Here is a 27,430-nt window from a genome sequence, read left to right as displayed (position 1 = left end):
ATTCTCTAGATATTGTGATTGAACACAAATTATATTTCATCGTGAAAAACATTCAAAAGATAAAAAAGCAAGAAAACTTACCATTTTAAAAAACATATCAAATCCTCAAACGCAAATCTTTGGGTTTTTTTTTATTTCAAAGCTAAGTTCATGGCTTATCATCAATAATTGAATAGTGGATCAAATTGTATATGCTTTTTCGATCATCCTTACAAAATGTATTAACGCAGCTTGTCAATTTGACTTCCATATATTTGCAGAAAAAATTCTTCAAATTCCCCTTTTATATAGATTTTTTTTCCATAATGCATGTTAATAATTGACATATACGAACTCTAATTATTGATTTCATAAATTTTGGTCTATAATTAAAATACTTGCTCATCAGATTTTTTTGATATTCTTAGCAATTGGCTCATAGTCATGGCATAATAAGTATTGCAACTTAGTTAGGTGTTATACGAACGTATTGATCGATCTCTTCATCAACAAGTTACACCCTTTGATTTGTGCCAACGAACTTCTTATTAACGTTCTTATAAAGAAAGGTAACTGATGTCTGTAATCTAATATGAATTTAATATCTGCATATCTTTATGCAGATTACTTTGAATACAACCTACAAAAAAAAACCTTTCTGTGGATATTACATATTTGGATTAATTTTCACCTCATTTCTTTTCACACTACAAAAGCGCAGGTTTTAATTTCAGGCAATATTTATCTAAGATTGGCTTGGCTATAATTTTAGATCCCTTTTGATTACAGAGTTATCGTGTATAAAACATCTTTGATATTCCCAGTGTTTGGTTGTTGGTGACAGCTGTTCAATAATACAATTTATTAAAAAAAAAAAGAAATTACAGGTTTTATTTTGATTTGAAAAAAACCCAGAAAAAATGAAGCACAAGATCTTACAGATTAGACGCAAAACTTCAAATCTACGGAAAATGTCAAATAAATTGGAAAAAATCATTGAGTGCAATAAATATTTAATTAAGCAAACATATGCTAACCAGTGGGGAAGGGAAAGCCGACTGGGAATTTAAACTAATATGTAAAACGCACATTTCGACATTCAGCAGTAGTGCTTAGAACAGCCAGAAGGCTTAAAACAATTATGAAATTTGAGAGCGTGAAAAAGTTCACAAAATTTGTCTTTCCCACAATTTGCTGCGGTGAAAAAAATGTAATGTTTATTAATTTTTAAAACATCGTACTATCAGTCAATATAAAATCGATTTGTTTTCAATATTTTTATTTATAGCAGAGTAAAACTGAATACTACTTCTGGACAAATGATCAAAGTACCATAACGGGCAAAGCGGTCTCAAGCAGTGGCATCAACCACATGGTTATAAACACTCATGAGATATCAAGCTAATACTATATACCGTAAAGAATTTATTTATTAACAAGTAGTTGTTATAAGTTTTTGTTTGTCAGATCATACTTTCACATTGTAGCTAGAAACTATAGACGTTACATTAAAAAAATATAATGCTGTTCATTTACATGTAGGTCTCCAAACGCAGGATATTCGTGTAATATATATAAATTATTATATGACGAAAAAGACCCATGTGTAAGATTATAACATGATTAAGATTAAAACACAATGTTGATTGATGTACCGTACCCCTTTTGGTAATTTTTACTTATTATGTCTGTTTGTTTTGTTCACACACCGTTGTCAATATAATGGAATTTGATGCGACTGGTATACAAGTGAAAGGTTTATAAGCTAGCTATAAACAAAGGATTAATCCATCGTTTCCTTTTTTTTTTATTTCTATACCTAGTAAAGAAAATGACAGTTGTTAAAGACGAGGGTCGAAAGATACCAGAGGGAGAGTCAAACTCATAAATTGAAAATAAACTGATAACGATGTGGCTAAAAATGAAAAGACACATAATAGTGCACAACACATAACATTGAACACTACAGTCTAAGCAACACGAACCCCACTAAAACAGGGGGGATCTCAGGTGTGCTCCTGAAGGGAAAGCAAATCCTGAACAACATGTGACACTCGTCGTGTTACTCATGTTATCACAAACCCGGTAAATAGTCTAATTCTGTATGTCACATTTGTAAAATGAAACGGGATTTTAGTAACGACATAATGTACATATTCGATATCATCATTGAAATAAATACTTCATAACGGTCAACCAACTCGCCATGGAGTCCGTAAAATTTACGAATTGTTATTTAAAGTTTAAGAGGTCTTAATGTCAGAAGGTGATTTTCAAATTTTTTAAAAACATTTTTATAGATGAATTTTGTATATTTAGAGTAAGAGAGTGTAATGAACTAATATTCACTCTAATATCTTATTGAGAGTACCAGTCTCAACATCTTTTTAATATGTCTTCAAATATCAATTCACCAAACTTAACACATATGTTGTCTTTCGGAATGTGTACCTACATACCCGAGATCACATGCCTACAGTGGTAACAACTATTAAAGATCAATGCAGAATATCGCTGGATCTTATTTCATGGAAGAACGTTACGACAACCGAAAGGTTTATACAAGTGCAAAATTATCAATATCCAGGAGACAGTAGTTCACTGATGTTTCAATCTCGTTGACTAATAAAAACGAGACAATACAAGGAAGCAAACACAATATGAGGGAATCGCATGTTGTTTTAAAAAGCTAAACCACAGTCTAAATCTATAATCGGTATTGAAACATGATAGGTAAATTATATAGAAGCAATTGACGACATTACTGTAGTCAAAGATCTTAGACTGAAAAACAGCATGTTGCTAGTAGTTCTAACAAAAATGCAATGTATCCATTAACCAATGTATGACCATGAAACCTACGTAGTTTGGGTTTCAGTTGTTCTTATAACTTTATTGGAGATTTTTTTTGTGTAAGGGGCAAACTTATGTTAACAAATTCCCCAAAGTATTGTTAAACATGACAGTTACTTACTAATTTGAGGTAGCACAAAACAAAGATTTTTTCACCCTAAAATCAGACAACTCTAAACTGTTGTAATTCCTCTCATTCTTCTTTAAACTTTAAAAATGAGGTACAAAAAGAAAGAAGAAAGATTAATCTTTCAAATTGTGATAAATACAATATGACAAAATTAATACATTATTGTACAACACAGTTTTACCTACAAAACCGTGTCTCAAATTTCTCCTGTAGTATTTCATTCCCTCATAAACCTTCAATGAAGTTAGCGACATCAATTTATAAGTGATCACTAGATTCAATTAGGTATAACATTTGTTCTTTTAATGTTTTTGGAAATCTGAGACACAAATTTGGACGGCAAACTGCGTTATACAAGAATCTATAAAATATTTTGGGATGCTATGAAAAACGAAGAAGTTAAATCCATTCAAGTATGAACATCACAGTATAGCAACTAAATGCATAATAGTTATCAAAGGTACCAGAATTATAAATTTGTACGCCAGACGCGCGTTTCGTCTACACAAGACTCAGTGACGCTCATAATAAAATATTTATTAAGCAAAACAAGTACGAAGTTGAAGGGCATTGAGGATCCAAAATTTCAAAAAGTTGTGCCAAATACGGCTAAGGTAATCTATGCCTCGGATAAGAAAATCCTTAGTTTTTTGAAAAAAATCTAAGTTTTGTAAAACAGGATAAAAATGACCACATTATTGATATTCATTTCAACACCAAAATGTTGACTACTGGGCTGGTGATACCCTCGGGAACGAAACGTCCATCAACAGTGGCTTTGACCAAGTGGTATAAACAGTTATCAATGTGCACGCCAGACGCGCGTTTCGTCTACACAAGACTCATGAGTGACGCTTATATAAAAATATTTATAAAGCCAAACAAGTACAAAGTTGAAGAGCATTGAGGATCCAAAATTCCCAAAAGTTGTGCCAAATACGGCTAAGGTAATATATGCCTGGGATATATAACAATAAATGACAATTAATTATGTAATAATTATGTCAAATGAAATTATCGCAATTTTAAAGATTGATCTTTCTTCGCTTTAAATTTAAAGAAGGATGAAATTAACTACATTAGTTTAAAGTTGTCTGCTGGGAGTTAAAAAATATATTGTATTGTGCTACCTTAATCATGATCACGCCATACAAGTATCAGAGGGTATGTTATAACTCGAATAATTCACGCCCTTTCCGTGTCCGATATTCTCCAACACGAGGGCTTGAACTCCTTATGATCATTGGTCGCGTCGCCGGCTCTCTGTAAGAGAGAGCCAATCGGTGGAGATCAGGATAATGAGTCTGCGCAACTGTCTTCTAATTGTCTTACCAAACACGTGTGTTCAATTAACACAAATCCGATAATAATAAATTAACATCAATTAACATCAATTAACATCAGTTTAGATCAATTAACATCCGGAACTCCTCCTTCTTTAGCTGTCAACTTAAATCAAAATTCCCATATTGCATAGCGGTGTGAATTTTCCGGTTAACGGTCTTGATTGAGGAAGACGTTCAGGCGTTAATGTAGCTTTCATAGATCAGCAGAATATAACGACTGAATTATTCGGGTTAGGTATGTTACTGCTTAGAAATGGAAATGTCACAACCGGAAACGTAAACGTATTACGTTTGTCATGTACTCTAGTGCGTTTAAAATTATCAATTTATGTCAATATTTGGAAAAAAATCGGAGGCAGACATTCTACATTTATCATATTCTTAAAATTAAGTTAGCTGGGACACATGAGAGCCAAACACAAATGAAATGTAGGTCATAGGATGACAGGACATAATCAATATATCTGAACAGAAATTCAACAGGTTTAAATTCTTTTTCTATTTTTGTCTTTGAGACTGCTCTGTATGCATTCTGCTTCATGTGAGTACAAGGACAAACGACCAGTGGTAGTGCAAAATAGTTACCATGGGACAACTTACTTAACAGGAGATTCTTTTTTATCAGAAGATTTACAAAAAAAAAACCTGTAATTTGAACACTATATTGTACTTGTAACTTATATGCAAACATGTTTTAAATCAAATCAGTTACAAATGTGTACGAATTATTTAATTATGTATTATACACTTTTTGATGAAGATGCTTTGAGGTTATTAATAGCTGCAAATTAATTTTTAAAGTTGTATGCCCCTATGAACTGACCTTTTTACACGATATAATAGATAACTTCAAACGCAATGATTGGTCAATTATTCAAAATGTATATAATTTAGATAAGATAATAACAGTGGCAAATAAAACTATGAAATTGTATATTCGTGCGAGATGTTTCTGTTATTAGTTTCCATCATTTACTTAAATGAATGATTTACTACAAAGTTAGAAATAAACTCCTATTGAGGCATTTCTGATTGCATGTACTCCATTCTCCGTGAAACAAAATCAAATAAACTTTAATATTGGATATGTGCCAACAATTTGGTCAGGAATATGATTACCTAATGGGGATAAAATTGATATCAATAATCTGTGCACAGCGCGGTTATACGGAGTAACCTACACCGTGAACGCTTCAGAATAAAATTTGGGAATGTCAATAATAGGAGGAATAATAAAACTTCCATACGAAAGCGCCATGATAAGAAACAAAGAATCTAAGCACTTATTAAAAGCTGCCCAATAGAATTATACTATTAATAAGCTTTTGTGAGAAATTATACCTGTGCCGGCATAAAATCTAGTAAATTGATTGTACCCCTGTATCTAGCAAACACAAAAATTAAATCTATTGGTATCGGTTTAGCAAAAAAATGGATTATAAGAAGAACAGCTGTAGTCTAGAAATTTCTGTAAATCTTACATAATGTTTATTTAGTAGTATGTAAAGAGGGGTGGATCTTTATAAATCTAAACCATAATTAGCCTTCCATTAAAGGGAAACAAGAAACATGCAATAAAATAGACATTTTCATTTTGGCACCGTTTTATTAAATTGTAATTCATATATAGAGATATGATGAGTATTATCACCAATTTCCATGAATCGTAGCATTGTGGGGTAAGTTAATCAGATGTATTGGCAACATATGTATATGAGAGCCCTTACAATTGATTAATGTTGTGCAGTGATGTATAATTTCGCCGTTAGTATTAGAGTTATTAATGGATGTTTGTAATTTCTTTACTCGGGCTGTTGTTTGTTTTGGACGTTTTTTCGATTTTGTCATGCTAGGTCAAAATAAAATAAAATATGTATGATTGTCTGTTTGTTTTCTATTTATGAGTTTTACATGTTTTATTATCAATTTGGACTATTTGTCTATCTCTTTTAGCATTCTACGGCAAATATAACATTTATGCTCTGTACAACACTGATAAATATGTTCTTAGTCGTATTTTCATTAAGTGATTGCTAGCTCCAATTTCACAATTTGCAGGAAGACAAAATATCATAATCACACACATTATCAAGACTCCAACTGGACGAATCAATGCATGATATTCAGGCAAATATTTTTTTTCTCAAAAAATTGTCAACTTTTCTAAAAAAATAATAATAATCAGTTTATTTATCGACTAGCTTTTTTTTTATAACTGAAAATTTTTGGCATTTTTTTCCCACAAATTAACGTTTTAAAAAATGTTCTGAATCATTCCAAACTACTTATAATATATAACAGAGTGCAAAAGATTTAAAAAAAAATGATAATTTATCTTATATAAATTTAAAATCTCAACAGGGATAATACATTAAAAAATTCTGCCAAAAAATATACCGAATACTGCTGTTGTTGATAAAATTTACAAAGTAATACGATACCAGCAATATAACAATTCTAAACACTACAACAGCCGATTGTTCGTTCTATTTGATAAAATCTACTTAACTTTGTGCTATTCTTTTATTAACCGTGCGAGGGTTATACAGCCAGTCAAGGTCGTTAAAAATGCTCATCATCATCATTTATTCTTTAAACAATAGAAATTTATGGTAAATGTATAAATTTCGTTACAATTAGTGATGGACTAGATGTCCACGAAACTACTAATTAGTACATATAAATATATCCTTATGGTCATTTTCAAATGTTGATAAGCGAAAATTTTACATTTGAAAAGTCAATTTACGGTCACATCTGTTAATTAGAGTGAAATACATGTATAAAAACACGATTGAGAGTATCACAATCATTGTCTCATTAGAAGTCGTTAAGGTAAATGTAATCCATCTTTATTATTTTCGTATATTTATTTCATTTGATAATTTGTTTAGTTCTTTAACTGTTTAATAAGTACTAACAAACGGTTGTACGGCATATTTGAATAATTAACAAGTATATAACATTCCCTGAACAAAACTATAGTATCTGTTTAAAATGATTTATACATGTAGGTCCATTAGGTCGGAACTAATTTTAATGAAATATTTCAATATTGTATATATTTTTGTTATACACAATGTCACTATAATAAATACATTTTTTGTATTGTAGTGTGTTGTAAGTTAAGCTTCGGTCAAGACATAAAGAACAATATCTTGGTACATTACAGATGAACACATTAGCATATGGCTTGGTTTTACTAGCAGTAATCGTAGTTGTTCAGTCTCAACTTCCAGGAATAAGTAATTATTTAGTATTATTACATTTGTTTTAAATTTTTTGAAAAATCGCCCATCTGGCGTTCACAATTTTAACGCTGGTATGTATGATGAGTTTATTATACATATTACATAAATTTTTCCAAGTGTTATATAGCTTTTATAAGGGTTCCGTTTATTCGAATGGTTTACTAAATTAGGTGTCTTTTGCATGTCAATGAGATTTTGAAAAAAAAGATGCAGAGACTCAATGGTCAATAATGAAATATGTTTTTTGAAATTCTGCAATTTGTCTCTGAAAGACGAACAAAAGAAAAACCACATTCATGAACAGTTATGGCTTATAATTCAGAAAAGTGAATGTCGAACTCAATAACATTTACTTTTTTTTCTCTACCAGTTAAAGGTTGTCCTGGTTGCAGCGTAAAAGGGGTATGTTACTTCCCTAACCAAGAATGGAAACAGGGATGTTGGACGAAGAAATGCGTCCTTTATTCTTCCGGTGATCTACAAGGATGGAAAACACCAATAGTAAAAACACGTACGTTTTATTTTTCTCTTTTTCTTTCCGGAATTCTTTACAGATTTAGGTGTGTTTTTTTTATATTTGATGCTATCATGTATGTTTTAGTTCAAGTTATCCTTTGATTGATAGTATATATGTCTGTCTTACTTTTGAATGCATTGAACACAAAGAAATATCATTCTGAATTAAACAAAAAATATATAGTTTCTGGCATGAAATCTATGTTCTAAAGGAGCATTGTGTATCGATCAATTTCAAATGACTACCTCTGGATCGATACAACTGCTACTTAAATGTATGAAGTCGGCAGTATCACTTCCCTTATATCATATGTTTTTGTTAATGCATGATTTTATCTTAATAATATTACTTGAAAAAAAATGAAGCTAACAAATGATGCAAAACCTTCTTTAGATACATATTGTCTCCTCGATACGAATGTGTTTTTTTTTTAAATTATTTTACCGTTCTTATTATATTACTAGTATTTGACCTTGGTTATTTTTTTTTTTACTCTCAGATATTTGTAAGCATTTTATATTTCAGATCGTACACATATGACTTTAAATAAATGTCCCAAACAAATATCTAGTTTATGAAGTGAAATTCATTATTGTTTAATTATCATTATTAAGACATAGTGAAAGCATGACATTGACATTACTTCGTTAGAGTAAAAAAATCGGGCATGCAAGTTTGTCCTAGTCGTTGCACATTGGTAAAGTTTTACGTCTTTAAAATCACTTTTTATGTGCTGTAATAACTGTATACAGTAATCTTAAGCGAAAAAAGTTCTACCAAAAGAATATGCTGAATACTATCATTTAAGTATGTAATGCAGACGGAACTATTTTTTTAATCACAATCATTTATTTCTAGTTCAATTCTGGTTTATCTTTACTCTGGATATATTTTGTTTTATTTCATGATATACCACAACGGTTCCATCTTGTAACAATCAAACTAACTATATTCAATGATATATAAAAAAAACCACTAAATGTGTTGACACATATTGTCCAACTCCCGTTTCGTGCGATAGATTCAATATATCTATTCTTTGGTTTGGATAGTCCTGGTGGTACTACTTTAATTTCTAATCTTATAATTTCTTTAGTTCAAGCTTAAAATGAATAAATATATCTATTTAATAATATGATGTCATTTGTAGAATGTCCAGATAACCTTGGTAGATGTGTCGATCACGGTCAACAAGTCTCAGACGGATGCTTCTGTAAAGTCAATGGATGGCAATGGTCAGTGATAGGAAAATGTTATGGAAAATGAAATAAAAAAAATAATGAATAAATATTTTCTTTATAGTTTTCATGGAATTGTGTTATAGTTTTTATTATAGAATCATTGAGAGACTTTATATATAAACAGTAAACAGCATGAAATAACTCCAATGAAGAAGGCCGAAACGTATTGGAACTTGTGTTATAGTTTTTATTATATATATTTATATATATCTATATTAACTAATCCTTCCCATTAAAAGTTGAAGTAACTACAGCAGCTGAATATTTCTTTATATATAATTGTAATAAAAGGTATCAGGCTTTTAATTCAATACGCTAGAAGCGCATTAAATATCCATAAGACTCATCAGTGATGCTCAGATTTATATAGAAAGCCAAACAAGTTCAAATGTGTTGTTTCGTTTGGATCATTTTAACTAGAACCTTTTATATTTACGTTTAATAACATATACAAGTTCCAACACAGACTTGCACGATAACACGCCATGATACAATCATTCTATGTCATTTAATTCATATAACATCTTATAATATGATAGTGAAATCAATCATTATTCTTTCTTGATATAATGTTATTTTGAAGAAAAAACATGCAAAAAGATCATTGATTATTGACGGTATATTCTAATCTGTTCATGAAAAAAGAACTGTCACATTAAGTGTACAACGTTGACAAGGGTACTATAAACACGGTGGGTATGGTTGTCCTGCGAGAGAACGTACTGTGCTGGTGATTTGGTCCTGACGGGTGCTGGTGGGTCCTGATTCTGTGCTGGTGGGTTTGTTTACATTGTATCAGAACGGCAATAAAACGACTGTTTTGTTGCTTAATTTTTCTCTGAAGTGTCATAAGTACCATGCAAAGTATATTTCAACAATATTATATTGTAAAAGTCGTGCAAGTTCGTTAAACGGAATTGTTCTGACGCTGTGCTGGTGATAAGAAAAAACGGTCCTGGTTCTGTGCTCCTATGTCCTGGTTCTGTGCTTTTATATTTTAGTTAAAAGTGGCATATATTCAAGATCATTGATGCTGTACTGTTATTGACTTATTAGCTGTTGTCTGCTTTCTTGAAATTGACATTGTTGTGAATCTGTTTACTGTTATTATGAGAGAAAAAATACCCCTATTATAAAAAAAAAAATTAAACTAACTGTAATCTTATTTATTGGCCTGTTAATGGAACCCTTCTTGCCCCCTTTTAAGATAAGAAAATATGTTTACGAGTTTCGGGATTACGATCATTTTGCAAGATCACCAAAATACGTTGTAATTTATACAATACTTATATAAAGTAGATGATGTGGTATGTTTGTTGTCAATGGACAAATTTCCATAAGAAACCAAAGGAAGTATGTGTTAACAACCGTACGTCATCGTACGACCTTCAACAATAACCCATATATAAAAAAGTAAAAGGTTTTGCATAAAAATGGAGAGCAAACATATAGAACAAAGGACTTTCTGAGCGTTTGAATCATATCTTTAGCAGCTTAAAACACATTTGTTTGTGAATAATTGAGTGCTGACTATAAGAATGACAATAGTATTTCGGGTTTGTTTGTTTGGTGAGTTAGTTTTTTTTTTGGGGGGGGGGGGGGGGGATGGGGATAAGTTAGAGCGAGGTTACAGTGAAAGCTTGGAATAGTTTCCCGGAAGATTTAAAAGTTGTATTGTAAAAGAAAAATGTATCTTATAGCTATTAAGAATCACTTGATGTAAGATTTTTCCAACATTTTTTTTTTGTCTAAACGGTTATCAGGTTGTTTTTTTTTCGAAAGTTCGATAGAACACTAAAATAAAGAAACACTATTTTATGAAAGGGCAGGCTAGAATATGTCAGAGAATCAAGACGAGATAACCTAGAGAACACTAATAAAATTAAGATTTCTTAACTTTTTTCATTTCAAAATAAATATTTTTGATAAAGAATTACGGGGGAGGAAGTGAACAATGTGTCCTTCTTTTCTATATATAAAAATTTTTCATGAATAAAAATAAAATGTGCCTTGATTATAATTGAAAATGAGTAAATGGAAAAAATTCCCAACTAAAATACACTATTGGTAATATCACCAAGCTTTCAAGTTTTGTGTGTCAAACTCACCATCTCTGTAGTAATGACTCCTTATTAAGATATTTCACTTCATTCATTTTTTTCGGCATTTTTTATATTGTGAATTCATAGAATTATTATATTAAAATGTAGCCTTAATTTATATTTAAAAAAAAAACTGAATCTAAAGCCAGATATATCAAACATTTTTGTTTCCATCTATCCGTTTTCAGAACTTTAACAATCAACAACAACACGCCTGGAAAGTAAAATGCGTAATCGGCTGTCTGTAATCGACCATTTTTAGACACTCCAGGCTCCTAAATAAACAAGCCGGGGTGGGGGTTCAACAATGCAAATTTAGTACTTAAGTATCAATATTTTATCTTTACGTGTACGGTTTGTGAACCCTCCTGTGGCCTGTCATTTCTGAAATGTGCAAACTGCAATAGTATCAAAACAGCACAGACAATGAATAATAGAGATATAATTTTTTACATATATCAAGTGGAAACTTCTTGCAAAGCATTATTATTTATAGTTCATTATTGTATTTAGTAGAAAAAGGGAATTTAGTGAAAAAAAAATCACTATTTTTTTAGAAAATTCACAGACCTTTGTAAAGAGCTTTTTGTTATGTTTAGCATGGGATCAACACAATGGTTCATCACCGAGTAAAAAAAATCAAAATGTCTATATACCTTGCACATTTCAGAAAATTCAGATCAGATAACGAAACTGGTTCCAGCAACATTTCTAAGCAATTTAAGATTGTGACACTCACAGTTTCCATTCACCACAAATATTCTCGTTACAACGAATCATTTTAAATACATAAATACGTATTGCATGCAGCCTTTTGTTTATCTATTAATATATGTATACGGATAAAGTTATGAAAGGCAGCAGGGTCATCAGGGTGAGAAGTCCATGTCATCTGAAATAAATGCTAAGCATAGATCTAGAAAGCGACATATAATCATGACGTTAAAAAAAGTCTCTTCTTTTCGACTTTTTTCGAACAAATTGACACATAAAATGAATTATATAGTATTGTGGAATTTATAACGTATTTTAGATACTGTATATTGTTATCTGATATTGGACGAAAGATGTTGCCCTTTTATGTTATTATGTAATACAAGTTCAAATCATTTGAAAACACATATTAAACAGCCAAATGGATGCACAAGAGCTAAAATAGGAGTCATAGATCCTGTTGGCAACAATTATCTGGCTAATTCTATTGATTTTGTAACATTTGTTTCAAATACGACAAACTTCTTATCCAAAATCACCAGCACCGTACCAGGACCCTCCAGCACAATGACAGGACCCACTAGCACAGTATCAGGACATGAATAAATTGAGAAAATGCTAAATTTTAACAAATTGCAATGTTTTTTCACAAAATTGTTTTGTCGTGTGGATTAGGGTATTGAAAGTGGACACTATGAGCATTTTTGTTTTATTTTTTCAGTTCGAGATTTTCTGAAAATGAGCATTTTTGTGTAAGCCTTACTGAAACAGTTTAGAGGGTAATTTTTTTAATAGTTTATATATGAACCCATAAGAAACGAAATTGGAAAATCTCGACTGTTTTCTTCCATTTTTTATGAGTGAAAACGTCAAAAATCATCATTTTCGTCTTTGTTTACATTTTTTCATTGATCACCAGCACCCGTCAGGACCAAATCACCAGCACAGTACGTTCTCTCGCAGGACAACCATACCCACCGTGATAAACTAGAATTTAAAAAATAACAGACTAATAATTGTGACAAGGCAATAACAATCAAAAACAAGGAGTAAACAAAGACTCACAAAACCACGGGCCATTTACATCAACAGTTATAAATGATAAATAAGAAACAACACGGACTCCACTAAAAACCGGAAGGGAAATTAGGTGCTCCGGAAGGGTATGCCTTTCCTGCACCGTATACGGCAACCGTCGAGTTTTTTTTTGTTCAGTTCGGTAATAAAAGAAGGTTATTATGACTGAGGAAGAATATCAGATATGATTTCTGACACACTTTTGTCATAATGGTCAAATCAGCTCATGATGGCGACCGTAAAGTTTTTTCGAGTGATGACCTAAATTTGATTGATTCATAGCCCTGTCTTAGCAACTTTTGAAAAAAGCAGTATTCCTCGTTCAACACAATCAACGTTCTTTGATCTAGCTCTAGAGGAAAAAAATGTTACGTATCAATTGAGACACATATACTCCATATGTTGGTGTCGCTGGGATGTTGCTACGCAGAAATGGAAAGTAGACTATATGAAAAATTAAAATTATTGCGTAACAATTGTAACAAAATCTCATCAAGTTGACCTATGATGGAATTTAGTGTCTTTTTTATTCCTTTGGTCACACTACCCCCTATATATTCAAGTTATTATATATACCTGACATGCACACTTTTGGAGCTTGAGCATTCCTGGTGAACCACTGCAATTACAATTAACATAAATGTAGTGATTTTACTCTTGTATATAATCATTGGTATGATAGCATGGCAAACTGGTGTTTCGGAAATTAGTTATTAATAATTGCAAAACTCTTTCTCTTGCTGTTTCTGAAATTAGATGTTGAGATTCTTCGTAACTTATAGGAAAGTGTCATCAATTATAAGCAATATAAGGCTGTTTAAAGTATAGATTTAAAGACAATGTGAGCAAATTTCCCATCATATATTGTGGTCTTATATATGGTCTTGTGAAAAGGAATTGTTTTTAATTGCATCAGAGAGATTTCTTTCTTCATAAAAATGGAAATCAATAATCTTCAATTGGTCATATATAATAGAAAAAAAAATCTTTTCACCATTTTCTTCCTTTTACACTATGCTTGGCAGTTATTTGTTTACGAAAGGATTAAAATTGATCGTGGATTTATCATTATTTATAACAAAACTGTTCAGGGAAATTTTGCATGTTTTTTTTCCAAAAAAAAAAGCATTATATCAAGAAAGAATGATGCTTTCAATATGTGTCGTCGTGTTATAAGATGTTGAAAAATGTCAATTTGAACAGAAGGATTGATTTATTGCGTGCTATCATATGTGTTAACGTTTGCACTTAAATGTCTTATTTCATATAAAAATTAAAGTGTGGAAATGCAATGACACAAAGCCTAATAGAGACAGTTACAACTGTTAAACGTTTCAAGCTCTATAATTCGTTTAACTTAATAATTGTCTGCATCTTGATTTACCATTTTAAGCTCATCTAGCTAAAAAGAGCCAAATGAGCTTTTTCCATCAATTGACGTGCTTCGGCCGTCGTCGTCAATTATCTTTTACCAAAATCTTCTCTGACAAATGGGAAAAAATTAAAAAAAAATGTGTCTATATCATACTTATCTTGACAAATCTAACTTTTTTTCATTTATAACATAGAAATGCAAATTTGAATCTACATTTTTCACATCGATTAGCTTTGATATTGTTTTTAATTTTTCAGCACAACATAAGACAAAATTTTCGCATCTGTCATACACGCAAAATACAATTTTCTTCATAAGAAAACGACACAGGCCTAGGGTGCTTTGGCAGGGTAACCGTATCAATATCTTTATTAAAGTTATTGGTCACATGACGTAGTAACGGTCAAGTGATTGTTTACTTTAAACACGTGTGTGTGTTTATGTCTAGCACATGGTGTGTGTTTACGTTCAATTTGATTGGATAGCATATACCCGTAGTGCCGGTTTTACGGGTATATGCCCTCATGATTTTCGTGAAAAGCATGATTAAGTATTACTTAAGGGGTTAGTTTGAGAAAATAAAGTTGTTCGAAGTTTGCCTATAGTTCAAAGTAGCAGCATTCGTTATTATGTTTAACCACCCACCCACCCTTTTATGAGATGGTTATCGTTAATGGGAGTATATGCATCATATATTACATTATATTAATATGAATGTTTCCTCTTTTGTAGATAGTTTTTGATTGTGTAACTGTATATAACTGTGCTGTTGTATGATTGGATTGGTAGTGTGTCTGAATTATAGTGAAGGACTTTAGTTTGAGAATTATATTGAATGTAAAGTTAATATTAAAGGCTGCTACAGCTGTAGGCACACTTATCCTATATATGTGTTGTTTTATTTATTAAATAATTTATATTCGTTTAAGCTGGCGAATTAGAATATAATGCTATGAAAGCATCACTCAGTATGAAAATCCATTCTGTCGCAATTAATAATTTAACAAAATCGGTAAATTAATAGTCAACTATTCTGTTATTTAGATATTCAAAGAAAGAATTTCGAAACATGATGCTAATGAATTACAAAACAGACACGTTTTGTCGGTCATCAATTTTTGGTGTTGACAGTAAGTCCGTGTAATGCCGATTTCATTTAATTTTCTCCATAACTCTGTTGAAGCAGTGTTTGCATAAGAAATGCATTCCTGTCAAAGCAGTTCGTAACTTGCACGAGAGTAACGTTATCAACTGAAACATGTATCATAATACCGCATTCGAGAGAGCGTTGGAGCAGAGGGTGTGATGATAAATGAGACGATGGCAATTGCAAAATTGATTTCATCACGTTTGTCTAAGAACCCAGTTTGTCATCTTACATCTGCGTTAATATAAAAGACAATACAAAAGTAAGTGGCAAACTTCCACTTTCAGTAACATCTCTAATATTAAGTTAAATTTCAATATATTTATTTGAGATGCAAACACTCTCTTGAAAATTGGTTATTAGGTAATAGATAGTAACCCGCATGTGTTTTTTTGCAATCGTTATATGACTTTCCGAACAGCAATATTTTATTGTTGCCTTCATATAGGACATCATCAAATTGATATATCTGGAAGTGAATATGAACTTTTGTAAATTGTACATGTTGTATTGTTATAAATAACGCCTCATATTTTTAAACTGTTTACCTTTTTTCGTGTCGAGGCATTTTATTTTCGTCTATACAGTTTTGATTTGTCGCATTGTCGAAGGCCGTACGATGACCTATAATTACAACATTAGTTTGAGTGTCATGTTTGCACTTTTCAGTGACCAAAAGTTCAGTTTTCTTGGTGGATGGTGCCATCTGGGATTGACAGTCCATTACATGTTTAATTTTTTAAGCGTTTTTAGTGGATTATACTAGAACGACTAAAACACCCCCCGATTCTGCATAAAAATTTGGTTTTATGATGAGTAACAGATAATTCCGGCAGTTATTTGACAATATTTCAAAACTGAAAGTGGTTCCTAAACATGATTGCTCAGGCGTTTTGTGTGAACAATTAATTTCCTTGAGGATGGTCAGCATCTGTTTTAAATATGCTGTATATAAAAACTTGATAGATACATTGTTATTAAAGCTGTGACTTCATGACTTCATATTGTACAAGGTAGGTTGTAAAACAAACAGATTTTCGTTAGCTTGTAGCTTTGTGTTGGATTGAGTTTAATAAGAAAAAAATATTTCAGAAAATCTGTTGAAAAGGGTATCATTTTTAAGGAGGATTAAAGATTAGTCATATACTTAATTTCTTTAAATCAAAAAGAACCCACATCATATGCCTATGTGTAGTATTCTGGAGGAAATTATCAATTTAAAGTAGTTTTGATGTAATAGGAAGTGTTTACTTTAAACCGTGTTCATTTTTTGGTTCACTACAGTAAATCTGTTATTTTTGTTCTATTTTTTGTAATGGTTGTCCTTTACGTGTTGTAATAATTTAGCTGGTATTTTTTTAAACATTTGTAAAGCATTTTTCCATTATAGCACATACCGCACTGTAGATTGTTTGATTCGGTATCAATTTTATGAATATGCATTGCGTTAAGGTAGTGTCATCGTTGATATAATAAAGTGCTCTTTTGATGACCTTAGGTGAGTATTTTAACTGTATAAGACAATCTTCTACTGACTTAATGATAAGAGGAATGTTAAGTACAACAAAAACAAGGAATACTTTATATTTATACGTTTCACAATTGTATGTTACGTTTTGTAGAATGTTTGTCTATCTTTTATGGTATTTTGTTTTGTTTTTGCCCTAATTTTTATATTATATGCCAGTTGGTGTTGCTTTTTCTTTATCGAGGTTATATTTTTGCCATTTAAAGTTAATGTTAGCCATGCAGTTATCTGATTTAAACTTGTATGTACTATGTAAAAGTCCTGAATTGAAGATCATGTCATAAATCTAAAGGTCATTTTGTTATATCAGTATTTTTTTTTGGTACACTTTTGTTGTTGGCTTCATCTCGAATTGACGGCACCTTAAATTCCCTTTCCTTCAAGGTATAAAGAGCATGAACTTAAATGTAATACTTTTATATTCTATAAATTAAATATACAAAAGAAAATGCATTTTACTATTTTGCATGACAATGGACAAAAGAAATTAAAATGTTATGATGTCAATTTGTTATAGAGGCTTTATAAAACTTATGATTATCAATGTCTGTTATATTACAGATGAAGACATTGCCATGTTGTTTGATTGTATTGGTAGTCGTGGTATCTGTTCAGTCTAGGATTCCAGGAATAAGTAATTGTATATTATTACATAATTATGCAAAGTGATATGAAATATGTTTGAATGTATTGGTTCCCACGGTGGTCGTGCCGTTTTACTAGCTTGCAACAGAACGGATATATGCCAGATGCGAGAGTCGTTTAAAAAAGACTCATATCAGTGATGCTCGAATCAAATGAAATAAATGAAAATCAACATAGTAACATTATCCTTACTTTCGGTGTTAAAGTTTCTTAAAACACCGATAATACATTTTTAAATTAATTAAAACACGAAAGATAATAACAACTCTTCAATTCTATCTTTTTTTACATTTAAAAAATTAAAGCGAATCTGATGCATTTTTCATGTGACTGACAAAAACTTACTTCGATTACTTTTCCTTTTAAAGATTTACAATCGATATAGATATTCTACAAAAGAAATTCAATATTTTCTTTTTCAATGAGAATAAGTATCTAGAGTTTAACATGAAACCAGAAATTAATCATAACCCAAACTGTGTGCTGTTTGTTATTGGAAACAAGACGGGTTTTTTTCTTTCATAGAGATGTATGAAATCGAATCCATATAATTATGAATGAACATAATTCATAAACCTTTCAATTATTATTCAGCGGTATTAATTGTTATTGATGACATATCAAATATTGAATGGGTATACGCATCTTTCTATGCATGCATGACCCGCCTTGCAAATTCACTACAATCAGTTACTTGTTACCGTAATCTTGATATCTAGTCCGCAAAAAACTGTCGTCAGTGGTTCGAGACATCGACACGTCGATCAAGTAAAATTTAAGTTTTTTTTCGTGACCGTAAAATTTAGGAAGAATCAAATTCAGTCGTTCTTCTTTGTATGTTTGTAAAGGACACTTCAATTTTGATAAGGGTTATATAGTATGATCATTCACAAGTGTTACTTATGCAAAAGAGATATGTAATCGCTAAGCTATAGGTATGTTACTGTAGACAATGAACAAATGAAATCATTATTATTTTATATATCTTCCTATGTGACGTTTACATTTTATGACGTCAAACACGCGAAGCAATGCAAGTGAGGTTTAGCGTTATAAAACCAGGTTCAATTCACCATTGTCTACATTTGAAAATGTCTGTACCAAGTCAGAAATATGACACTTGTTGTCAATTCATTTGATGTGTTTATCAAGTGAGTTTGCTATTTGATTTGGAACTTTCCGTTTTGAATTTTCCTCAGAATTCAGTATTTTTATGATTTCACTTTTTACGCACATTTATGTCATATATATATATATATATATATACTAACTAATTGCTACCAAAGTCCCGATGCGTTAAAACAGCTACTTAAGTAAGCATGATTCAGCATTTTCAAAGAATTTAAGAAATCGGTTATTATCGAAAATCTTGATGTTATATTAATATTGTTTGGACGTACAATATGTTTTTTATAACAATTTAAGATAAATATGTTACTTTAAACTCAATAAAAAATCGGGAAATGTGTAAACTCGGCCTCCAAAATATATACGTGCCTACTTTAAATTTTGTGCCTTCTTATACAATTTTAAGAAAAAAATATTGTTAAATTACTACTTAAGTCGCAATCACCGGAACATCTCTTGATTTTGTATTTAAACAAGTATAAGGTCGTTAAAGTCAGCGTATATATTAAGGATAAGAATAACATTTCTTTTCGGAAGTCTTTGTTAATAAACAAACAAAACGGCAGTTCTGTTGGCAAGGAAGTTATATTTGTAGGAAAAAATGAAATGTAATCAAAAACATTCAAGAAATTACGAGTAGTTTGTCTGATATTAAAAATACATAAGGAATATCAAGATTATATGTTAAATTGGAGTTGACACGTGCTGCAAAAAAAAGTGCACTGGTATATAAAAGAAAAACTTGATCAAACTTGTTGTGTTGTTTTATTAGCATAGAAATATAATTATAAGAAATGAATGCCTCTTTTTGTATTTTTTTCTTTTTTTGCGGTAAAAGGGAAGGGGGATTTTATATTGTTGATCGTGTGCATATTTTTCGAACGAACCGCTTCGTACAAGTTGTGCTTCAGTCAACACTTTTACAACTCAATTAAATTATTAAAAGAAGCATAATTTCTTAATTGAACAATCTGATTCTAAACATGTGATACGCGTTTTAAAACCCTAGACGGCTATATTATAATAATATTTGCATGTACATTTATATTTTATAACTGACTTAAAGCGGTATGGGCTTTGCTCATTGTTAAAGGCTTACGGGGTGACCTATAGTTATTATTTCTGGGTCATCTGGTCTCATGTATAGAATTGTCTCATTTCTACATAATGTACATGTTATTTAAACCCGTCCCCTTACATCTATAGTCTTCTTTTTTCTAAAGCCTGCATATATTCTGGGTTTCTTTTTTACGATTAAATGTTGTTAATTGACAGGTTGTTTTAAGGAGTTTTAAATATTCTTCCCCACATATGATCAGATCAATGTTTTCGTACTTTATAGATGCATGAATATGTACTATGCTTGCTTTCTCAATTAAAATTGTGATGTCACAAAAAATTAATAGCACGAAAAGCCCATGAGATGAGGATATTCTTCAGTTTTCATAAAATTTATTAACTAGTAAATTTAAAATGTTTACAGCTGTGTAGATATTTATAAAAGTTCGAAGTAGTGATCAATTTCTTCACTAATTGCGATAATTTCACGTTTCTTTCCCGATCCAATTTCATATTATTTAGATACCAAGAAACAACATTTATAAATAGTGCTTTTCTGTGTATGGTTTTTCTAAAAATAGAATAATCCAAAAATACGCAATTCTACTTTCTATTGATTTACCTTCTTTTCTTCGTATGAGCTTCCTCTGTTAGGAACACCCCTCTTTTGAGGGTAATATGGATAAAAGTCTTTAAGTATGTACACACTCCGTGCTTGCTAAAATCTAAAATAACTTTAAATAAGTGACGATAATTGTCAACAGCCATTGTTGTTGTTGTTGTTGTTGTGCTGGTAAATTCCTCCGTTGACTTCGGAGCACCCTGTCGTAAACAGGTATAAAAATTTAAGGTTACCGAATGAAAAGATTGGTGGTGGTGTTCGGAAAAAAGAATCAAATATATCACTAAAAGTTCCTTTGTCTAAACTATTGTCTCACACGATATAAAGTTCACAGATTGTTATTATAAGTCCGGATCCGGCCCAAGTCGATCCGGCCCACGTCGATCCGGCCCCAAGTCGATGCGGCCCCATAATAAAATATGAATAAACTATATTCACTATATGGAGGAATTTGTGACAAAGAACAAATGCACTATATTACCGCAAGGCCGTAGCTACCCTTGAGGCAAGTGAGGCAATTGCCTCACTAAAATTGCGACACTGATTTTTTTTTTTTATTTATATATATAAATATAATGGTCATTTTTGTTGTTTTGTCTCAACCTTAATTTCTATAACTTGTCATCCTTTCTTTTAAACTATTCTTCCTGGATATAACTCAACATTTCGTTTCTTTATATTCGGGTTTTCGGAATCGGACACAAATTATTCAATTTATTTCATCTCAGTGTGTCTTTTTAAAATCTCAGTGTGTAATTTTGAATTCTCAGTGTGTTTTTTTATTTTTTAAATCTCAGTGAGTAATTTCAGTGTGTTATTTTAGGTTTTTAAATCCCAGTGTGTATTTTTTTTCGAAAAAAGGGTTTAAACATAGTTTTGACGAGAACGGCTTGCCATAGCGGGTATATATATATATATATATATATATACAACTCGTCTAAACATCAACCCAACAATGTTAGATCTGTAAATTTGCTTTCGCAAATTTTTGGTTCTTCCCTCGCCGGGATTCGAACCCATGCTACTGTGATATCGTGACACCAAATCGCCTGCACTGCAGCCGTCCCGCTAGACCACACGACCACCTGGGCTCTCAAAAAAGAGCTTTCGGTGGCCATATGTTACCTTTCCACGTCAGTTTTAATCTAGCGGCGTACTACAGTACATGATATATAAGGCATGAAGATGTTATTGTTACAGATCAGCTAAATTATCTATAGTAAAGGATCCTACAAATTAATGTAAGATACAGTCACAGAAAATAATTATATTCATAAGTACGTCTGAGTCAGTGACAACCCTACAACAGATGTATCCATCGGATCGCCATCAATGATGGTGATACATGGCTGTGTACATAATGTATATACAACTCGTCTAAACATCAACCCAACAATGTTAGATCTGTAAATTTGCTTTCGCAAATTTTTGGTTCTTCCCTCGCCGGGATTCGAACCCATGCTACTGTGATATCGTGACACCAAATCGCCTGCACTGCAGCCGTCCCGCTAGACCACACGACCACCTGGGCTCTCAAAAAAGAGCTTTCGGTGGCCATATGTTACCTTTCCACGTCAGTTTTAATCTAGCGGCGTACTACAGTACATGATATATAAGGCATGAAGATGTTATTGTTACAGATCAGCTAAATTATCTATAGTAAAGGATCCTACAAATTAATGTAAGATACAGTCACAGAAAATAATTATATTCATAAGTACGTCTGAGTCAGTGACAACCCTACAACAGATGTATCCATCGGATCGCTATATATAGTGCATTTGTTCTTTGTCACAAATTCCTCCATATAATATATATGTTAGTCCCGTATTCGGAGAAGGATTCCATTAACATACAACCAGTTAACCTTTTATATAATATGGCACATTGACTAAGCTCTGTGATTCTTTTCAAAGCAGAATCAAACACATTGTACAATGAAAGTTCCAACCATATACTGGGTCCCGAACTTGGGCGGCAGCACATAGCTCATTACAAACAAAGATTTAATTCGTCTTTAAGCCCCTACTTAAATATGTATTCTACTTACTAGTACACTTGGTCCAATCAATAGCCTGATAAAAAATTGTTCAAACTGAGCCTTTGAAAATAATGGAATAAATTACTTTTGGAGTGTCAAAATTGGTTCGAGGTACTTGATAAATTGCATGCTTATAATTGGTGCTTTTGATTTTTCTACCCTATCTACTGACCACTTTGCCTCATAGTCTTATTAAGAAAAATTCACACACCTCATTAAATGGGCATTTAGGAATGCGAATATATATATTCAAACTCTTTTAGGTCATTTTTTAGTAGCAACAAACACATGAACTATGTGAATTGAATACCATAACAGCCCTTGCATTTTTACTAGATATCATTTTTGTCTCTTTGACATATTCCTCATTTCCATACTCAATTTTATTACACACTATTTAAATTACAAGCAAGTGTGAGTTTCTGTAACTGTATAAAAATAAATGCTGAAAAAAAGTATTCTATAATAAATAAACAGCTACGCCATGAGCGCGTGATACGCCCGTCGCCCTTTTTAAAATATTCGATAACTTCTTTATGTCATATCAGATATTTATAAAAATTGAAAGGGAGCTTCAGTCAATATATATAAACAATTATACACCAAATTTTCATGCGAACTGCTAAAAATTTTTTGAGTTATTGACCGAAAACTGGAAAATATCACCCTTTTTAATGAATAAAACCCCTTAACTCAATAACATAAAATCTAAAATTAATGAAAATAGAAAGGGTACTTACAACAATAGCTATAAACAATTCAGCAAAGTTTCATGAGAACTGCTGAAAACGTTTTTTGTGTTAATGTCCGAAAACTGGAAAATCCCCCCTTTTTAATTAACAAAACCCCTTCTTAACTCGGAAACGTAAAATCTAAAATTTATAAAAATTCAAAGGGATCTCATGTCAATAGATAGTAACAATTCACCAAAATTCCTTGCAAATTTGTGAAAGGATTTTTGAGATATTATCAGAAAACTAAAAAAAACCACCATTTTTATTGAATAAACTGACCCCATTACTCAGAATCTTAAAATCTAAAAATTATGAAACATGTCAATAGATATAAACAATTTCCAAAAGTTTTATGCAAATTGGTTAAAGAGTGTTGGAGTTAATATTCGACATATTGACGACAGACGGACAACAGTATTCCATAATACGTCCTGTAAACGAGCGAAAAAAAGATATTGAGTAGTAAACACATTTTAGATACATAATTTTAAAAACATGTTCATAGAAAATGGAATTCATTACAAAGGAGTATACCCGTAATAAGAAATACTGGATTTGTCAAGGTCCCGACTTATTTTAATATTTCATTTACTGTTATCTGTTTTTGTCCATTTTAATTCCTTGTTATCTGTTATAAGCCAAATCAATTTGCTGTTTTGCTGTTATTGGGAGCCCCCTTGCCCCCCCCCCCCCCCCTCTATTTTGTGTTACACATAAAATAATTTATATATGAAATCGAAAGCACAAACACATTTAATTCAGTAAATTATTGCGAGTTCCTGTCATGTGCCCCAAATATCCTTAAGACATATCCTATCATATATTTTTTTCACTATGTCTGACGGTATTTTGTACAGAAGATTCTCCAATCAGACAATACTATATAAAACATAATTAAAAATTTTAAGATGTGCAAATCACAATGACATTGGTGTCCTGTATACTGACAGTGTAGTATATTCTTCAGGATGACAGTGTTCAATGATTTAATTGTTTGCATCTTTTTGTTGACGGTTAATACCATAGCGGTTGTTCAGGTGCAAGAATGGTCGTTCATTTAGATTAGTTGCCCTTGGAAAAACGCGTACACAATATTTTCCCAAAAGGTGTAAAGCAATTTTTAAAAACATTTTTCAATGTGTGGCAACATGTCAACATGTCATATTTGCTGTATTTGAAGGCTTATTCTCATTTCGCCTTAGCTGTCAAAATAATTATGTTATAGATAATGCATATTTTAAGGTTTTTCTTGTCGTAGAACACACCGAGGGGTGTCAGGATTGATTAAATGAAAGACCGACCGGAGGGAGGTCTTTCTTTGAACAATCCTGACACCCCGAGGTGTGTTCTACGACAAGAAAAACCTTAAAATATGCATTATCTGACTTATATACCGTCAAAAAATATCAATTTTATAAAGATTTGTAAAATTTAGTATCCTTTTTTACCGACATCACTAAAGTGGGATATTCCTTTCTAATGCGTTCAGGTTTTAATACGCCCTGCGGCTCATTTAAAATGTGAAATAAAACTCACTTAATAATTAAGATATAAACCTTTTAAAAATTGTTATCCATACATAATAAAAATATTACTGTAACTGCATGAAGTAAGACACAAATGTATTGTTACCATCCGATAACGGTGTATGACAAATACAAGACACATTGTAAGTTATTTATTGTATCACTTAGCTTATGGAAAAGGGGGAGGGGTATGTTTTTTCGTTTTGTTTTGTTATGTTATTTCTATCTCGGAAAAGTTGTTATTTATTTATCCATTTTATTTGAATCGAATGAAAAATTCAGAAAGATTGTCTTTCGAATAGCAATACATTTTACTAAATGATAATCAGGATAAAATTATATCCCCTCCGCACCCAACCCTTTCGTGAGTTACGTTAATGTTATTCAATAGAATATAAGATTATTTTATTAGTTGATCATTTGATAGAGTAAAAGGTATACGTAAATTTTAAAAAGTTACGAACTGACACGAAGACGAATATAAATACATGTAGGTCACAGTATGATTTCCTATTCAGTGTGTATCGTTCTGAACATGCATGAAATATTTGCCACTGGACGTTTAGCAATCAACCTATTTAGATTTTCAAAATCTTACACATGTTAAATCTGGATTTATTTTATGAAAGTCTACAATAAAATTCATCTGACCTATTTGATAATATTTCTTTATTATAGCGGTAAATCAAAAAAACTTCTCGTTATTTGTTTCTAAAATTAAATTGCGGGTCTACCATGACGGTTTCTTTTACATCTATCATCGGTTGTACTTTAGAAAATAAATTTCCAAATCGGCAACAAAAAACTATTAGACGAATAAAATTTTGAAGTAAATCATAGATTGCATGTTTATCAAGGAAAATAATGACCTCCCACAGGTAATTATGTTATGCCTTGGAGCATATACCATTGAAACATGGTATCGTCCGGGTTGATTCTGAAAAAGAATGACCTGACGTTCTGAAAGAAAATAACTCCATATAGGTATATAAATAAAATTAATCCCAGTTTGCCTTAGTACAAATTTTCAGGTACATAATAATTAACTAAGGCGAAATGGGAGCTTCTGTAAACATTGTAATTAAGTTATGTTTTGTTTGTATTGCAATTATTTATTATTTGTTATAATTTTGATGTCAAATTCTACCATGAAATATAATTTATGTTTGGTGTCCCACTTTTTAAATAATTCTTTTTATAGCTGCTCTTCATTTTCTGATATTTTTTTACTCATGTAATATTTTGTAAATAAAGTCTTATTAGATATGACACATTGTATATGGATATTTCATATTCCAATGAATAAAGAAAAGACAAATAGCATACTATAATAACAAATATTTCATATCTAAATCAGCACTGAATCAGTCAAAACCCATTTTTAAATTTGCATACTTATATAGAAAATCTACATGTTTTTTTTTTAATAATAGCATGAGAAAAAAGCACTTAGTCTAATACATATAACATAAGAATTATTTCCATATAGTTCATATTGTGAAAAACAAGGCACTGATGTACACATTTGGATGTTCAAAGTTCATTTAGTTTCCAAGTTTGAGGATGTAAGATGCTGCATTACCATACTGAGGTTAATATGTTGGTTGGCAATGTTTTCCAGGAGATTGAAGAATCTTATATAATTTGGACCAAGCTTGAAGAAGTCAAGTCATAGTATACCATGTAATTTAGAGGTTGTCGTTTGTTTATGTGTCACATATTTCTATTTCGTTCATTATTTGTACATAAATAAGGCCGTTAGTTTTCTCGTTTGAATTGTTTTACATTGTCATTTCGGGGCCTATTATAACTGACATTGTAGTATGGGCTTTCCTCATTGTTGAAGGCTGTATGTTGACCTATAGTTGTAGATATCTGTGTCATTTTGGTCTCTTGTGGAGAGTTGTCTCATTGGCAATTATACCACATCTTCTTTTTTTGCATTTTTACATGCATCATCTTTATTATATATAATTATAATAACACAATTTAAAAAAGTTATATTATTTTATCTATTTTATTAAAGTTTCTGTAATATATATAAACAAGTTTGTGGGAATACATGTTTTTCTTTCTTTTTTTAACTCTTTGTGTTGCACAATGTAAAGGATTGACTGATTATTAAGAACTTTCTGATTGCATAAAATTTATACAATAGAAACTTATATTAAATTAAGCATAGAAGAAGCAACTTTCCTACTGACTCATGTTTTATTGCGTTTTTTTTTTTCTTTTAAAATGATATAAATTGTCACAAAATTGTCACTTTTATTAAATATAATAATTCAAGAGAAACAATTCCCTAATTAATTTTTGTTAAAATTGCTATAAAAACACAGCGGTTTAATTTGTTTATTTAATATTTATATCTAAATTCACATTTCGCCTTAGTTCAATTCCCATCTGGCCTTAGTA

At 31.2% G+C, this 27,430-nt stretch overlaps 2 protein-coding genes across 2 annotated transcripts in view; one reads left to right on the top strand and one right to left on the bottom strand.

The window, feature by feature from the left end:
- LOC134701716 (uncharacterized) overlaps positions 1–20,871 on the bottom strand; it is a 28,609-nt gene extending 7,738 nt beyond the window's left edge. Inside the window, exons 1-2 of the mRNA XM_063562849.1 lie at positions 20,715–20,871; positions 13,787–13,829 (exon numbers count right to left, since the gene is read on the bottom strand). Of these exons, the coding sequence (XP_063418919.1) occupies positions 13,787–13,829; positions 20,715–20,860 (189 nt within the window). The 5' untranslated portion in view covers positions 20,861–20,871. The remainder of the gene's footprint in view (positions 1–13,786; positions 13,830–20,714) is intronic.
- Positions 7,025–9,389, top strand: LOC134701722 (uncharacterized). The gene is made up of 4 exons (XM_063562856.1): positions 7,025–7,143; positions 7,423–7,553; positions 7,930–8,070; positions 9,227–9,389. The coding sequence occupies exons 2-4, from the start codon at positions 7,481–7,483 to the stop codon at positions 9,340–9,342; spliced, it is 330 nt and encodes a 109-aa protein (XP_063418926.1). The 5' UTR covers positions 7,025–7,143; positions 7,423–7,480; the 3' UTR covers positions 9,343–9,389.
- Positions 20,872–27,430: the final 6,559 nt, after the last annotated feature.

This window comes from Mytilus trossulus, unplaced genomic scaffold (genome assembly GCF_036588685.1).
Source record: "Mytilus trossulus isolate FHL-02 unplaced genomic scaffold, PNRI_Mtr1.1.1.hap1 h1tg000261l__unscaffolded, whole genome shotgun sequence".
Lineage (NCBI taxonomy): Eukaryota > Metazoa > Mollusca > Bivalvia > Mytilida > Mytilidae > Mytilus > Mytilus trossulus.
This window is presented reverse-complemented; position numbering and strand designations above follow the sequence as displayed.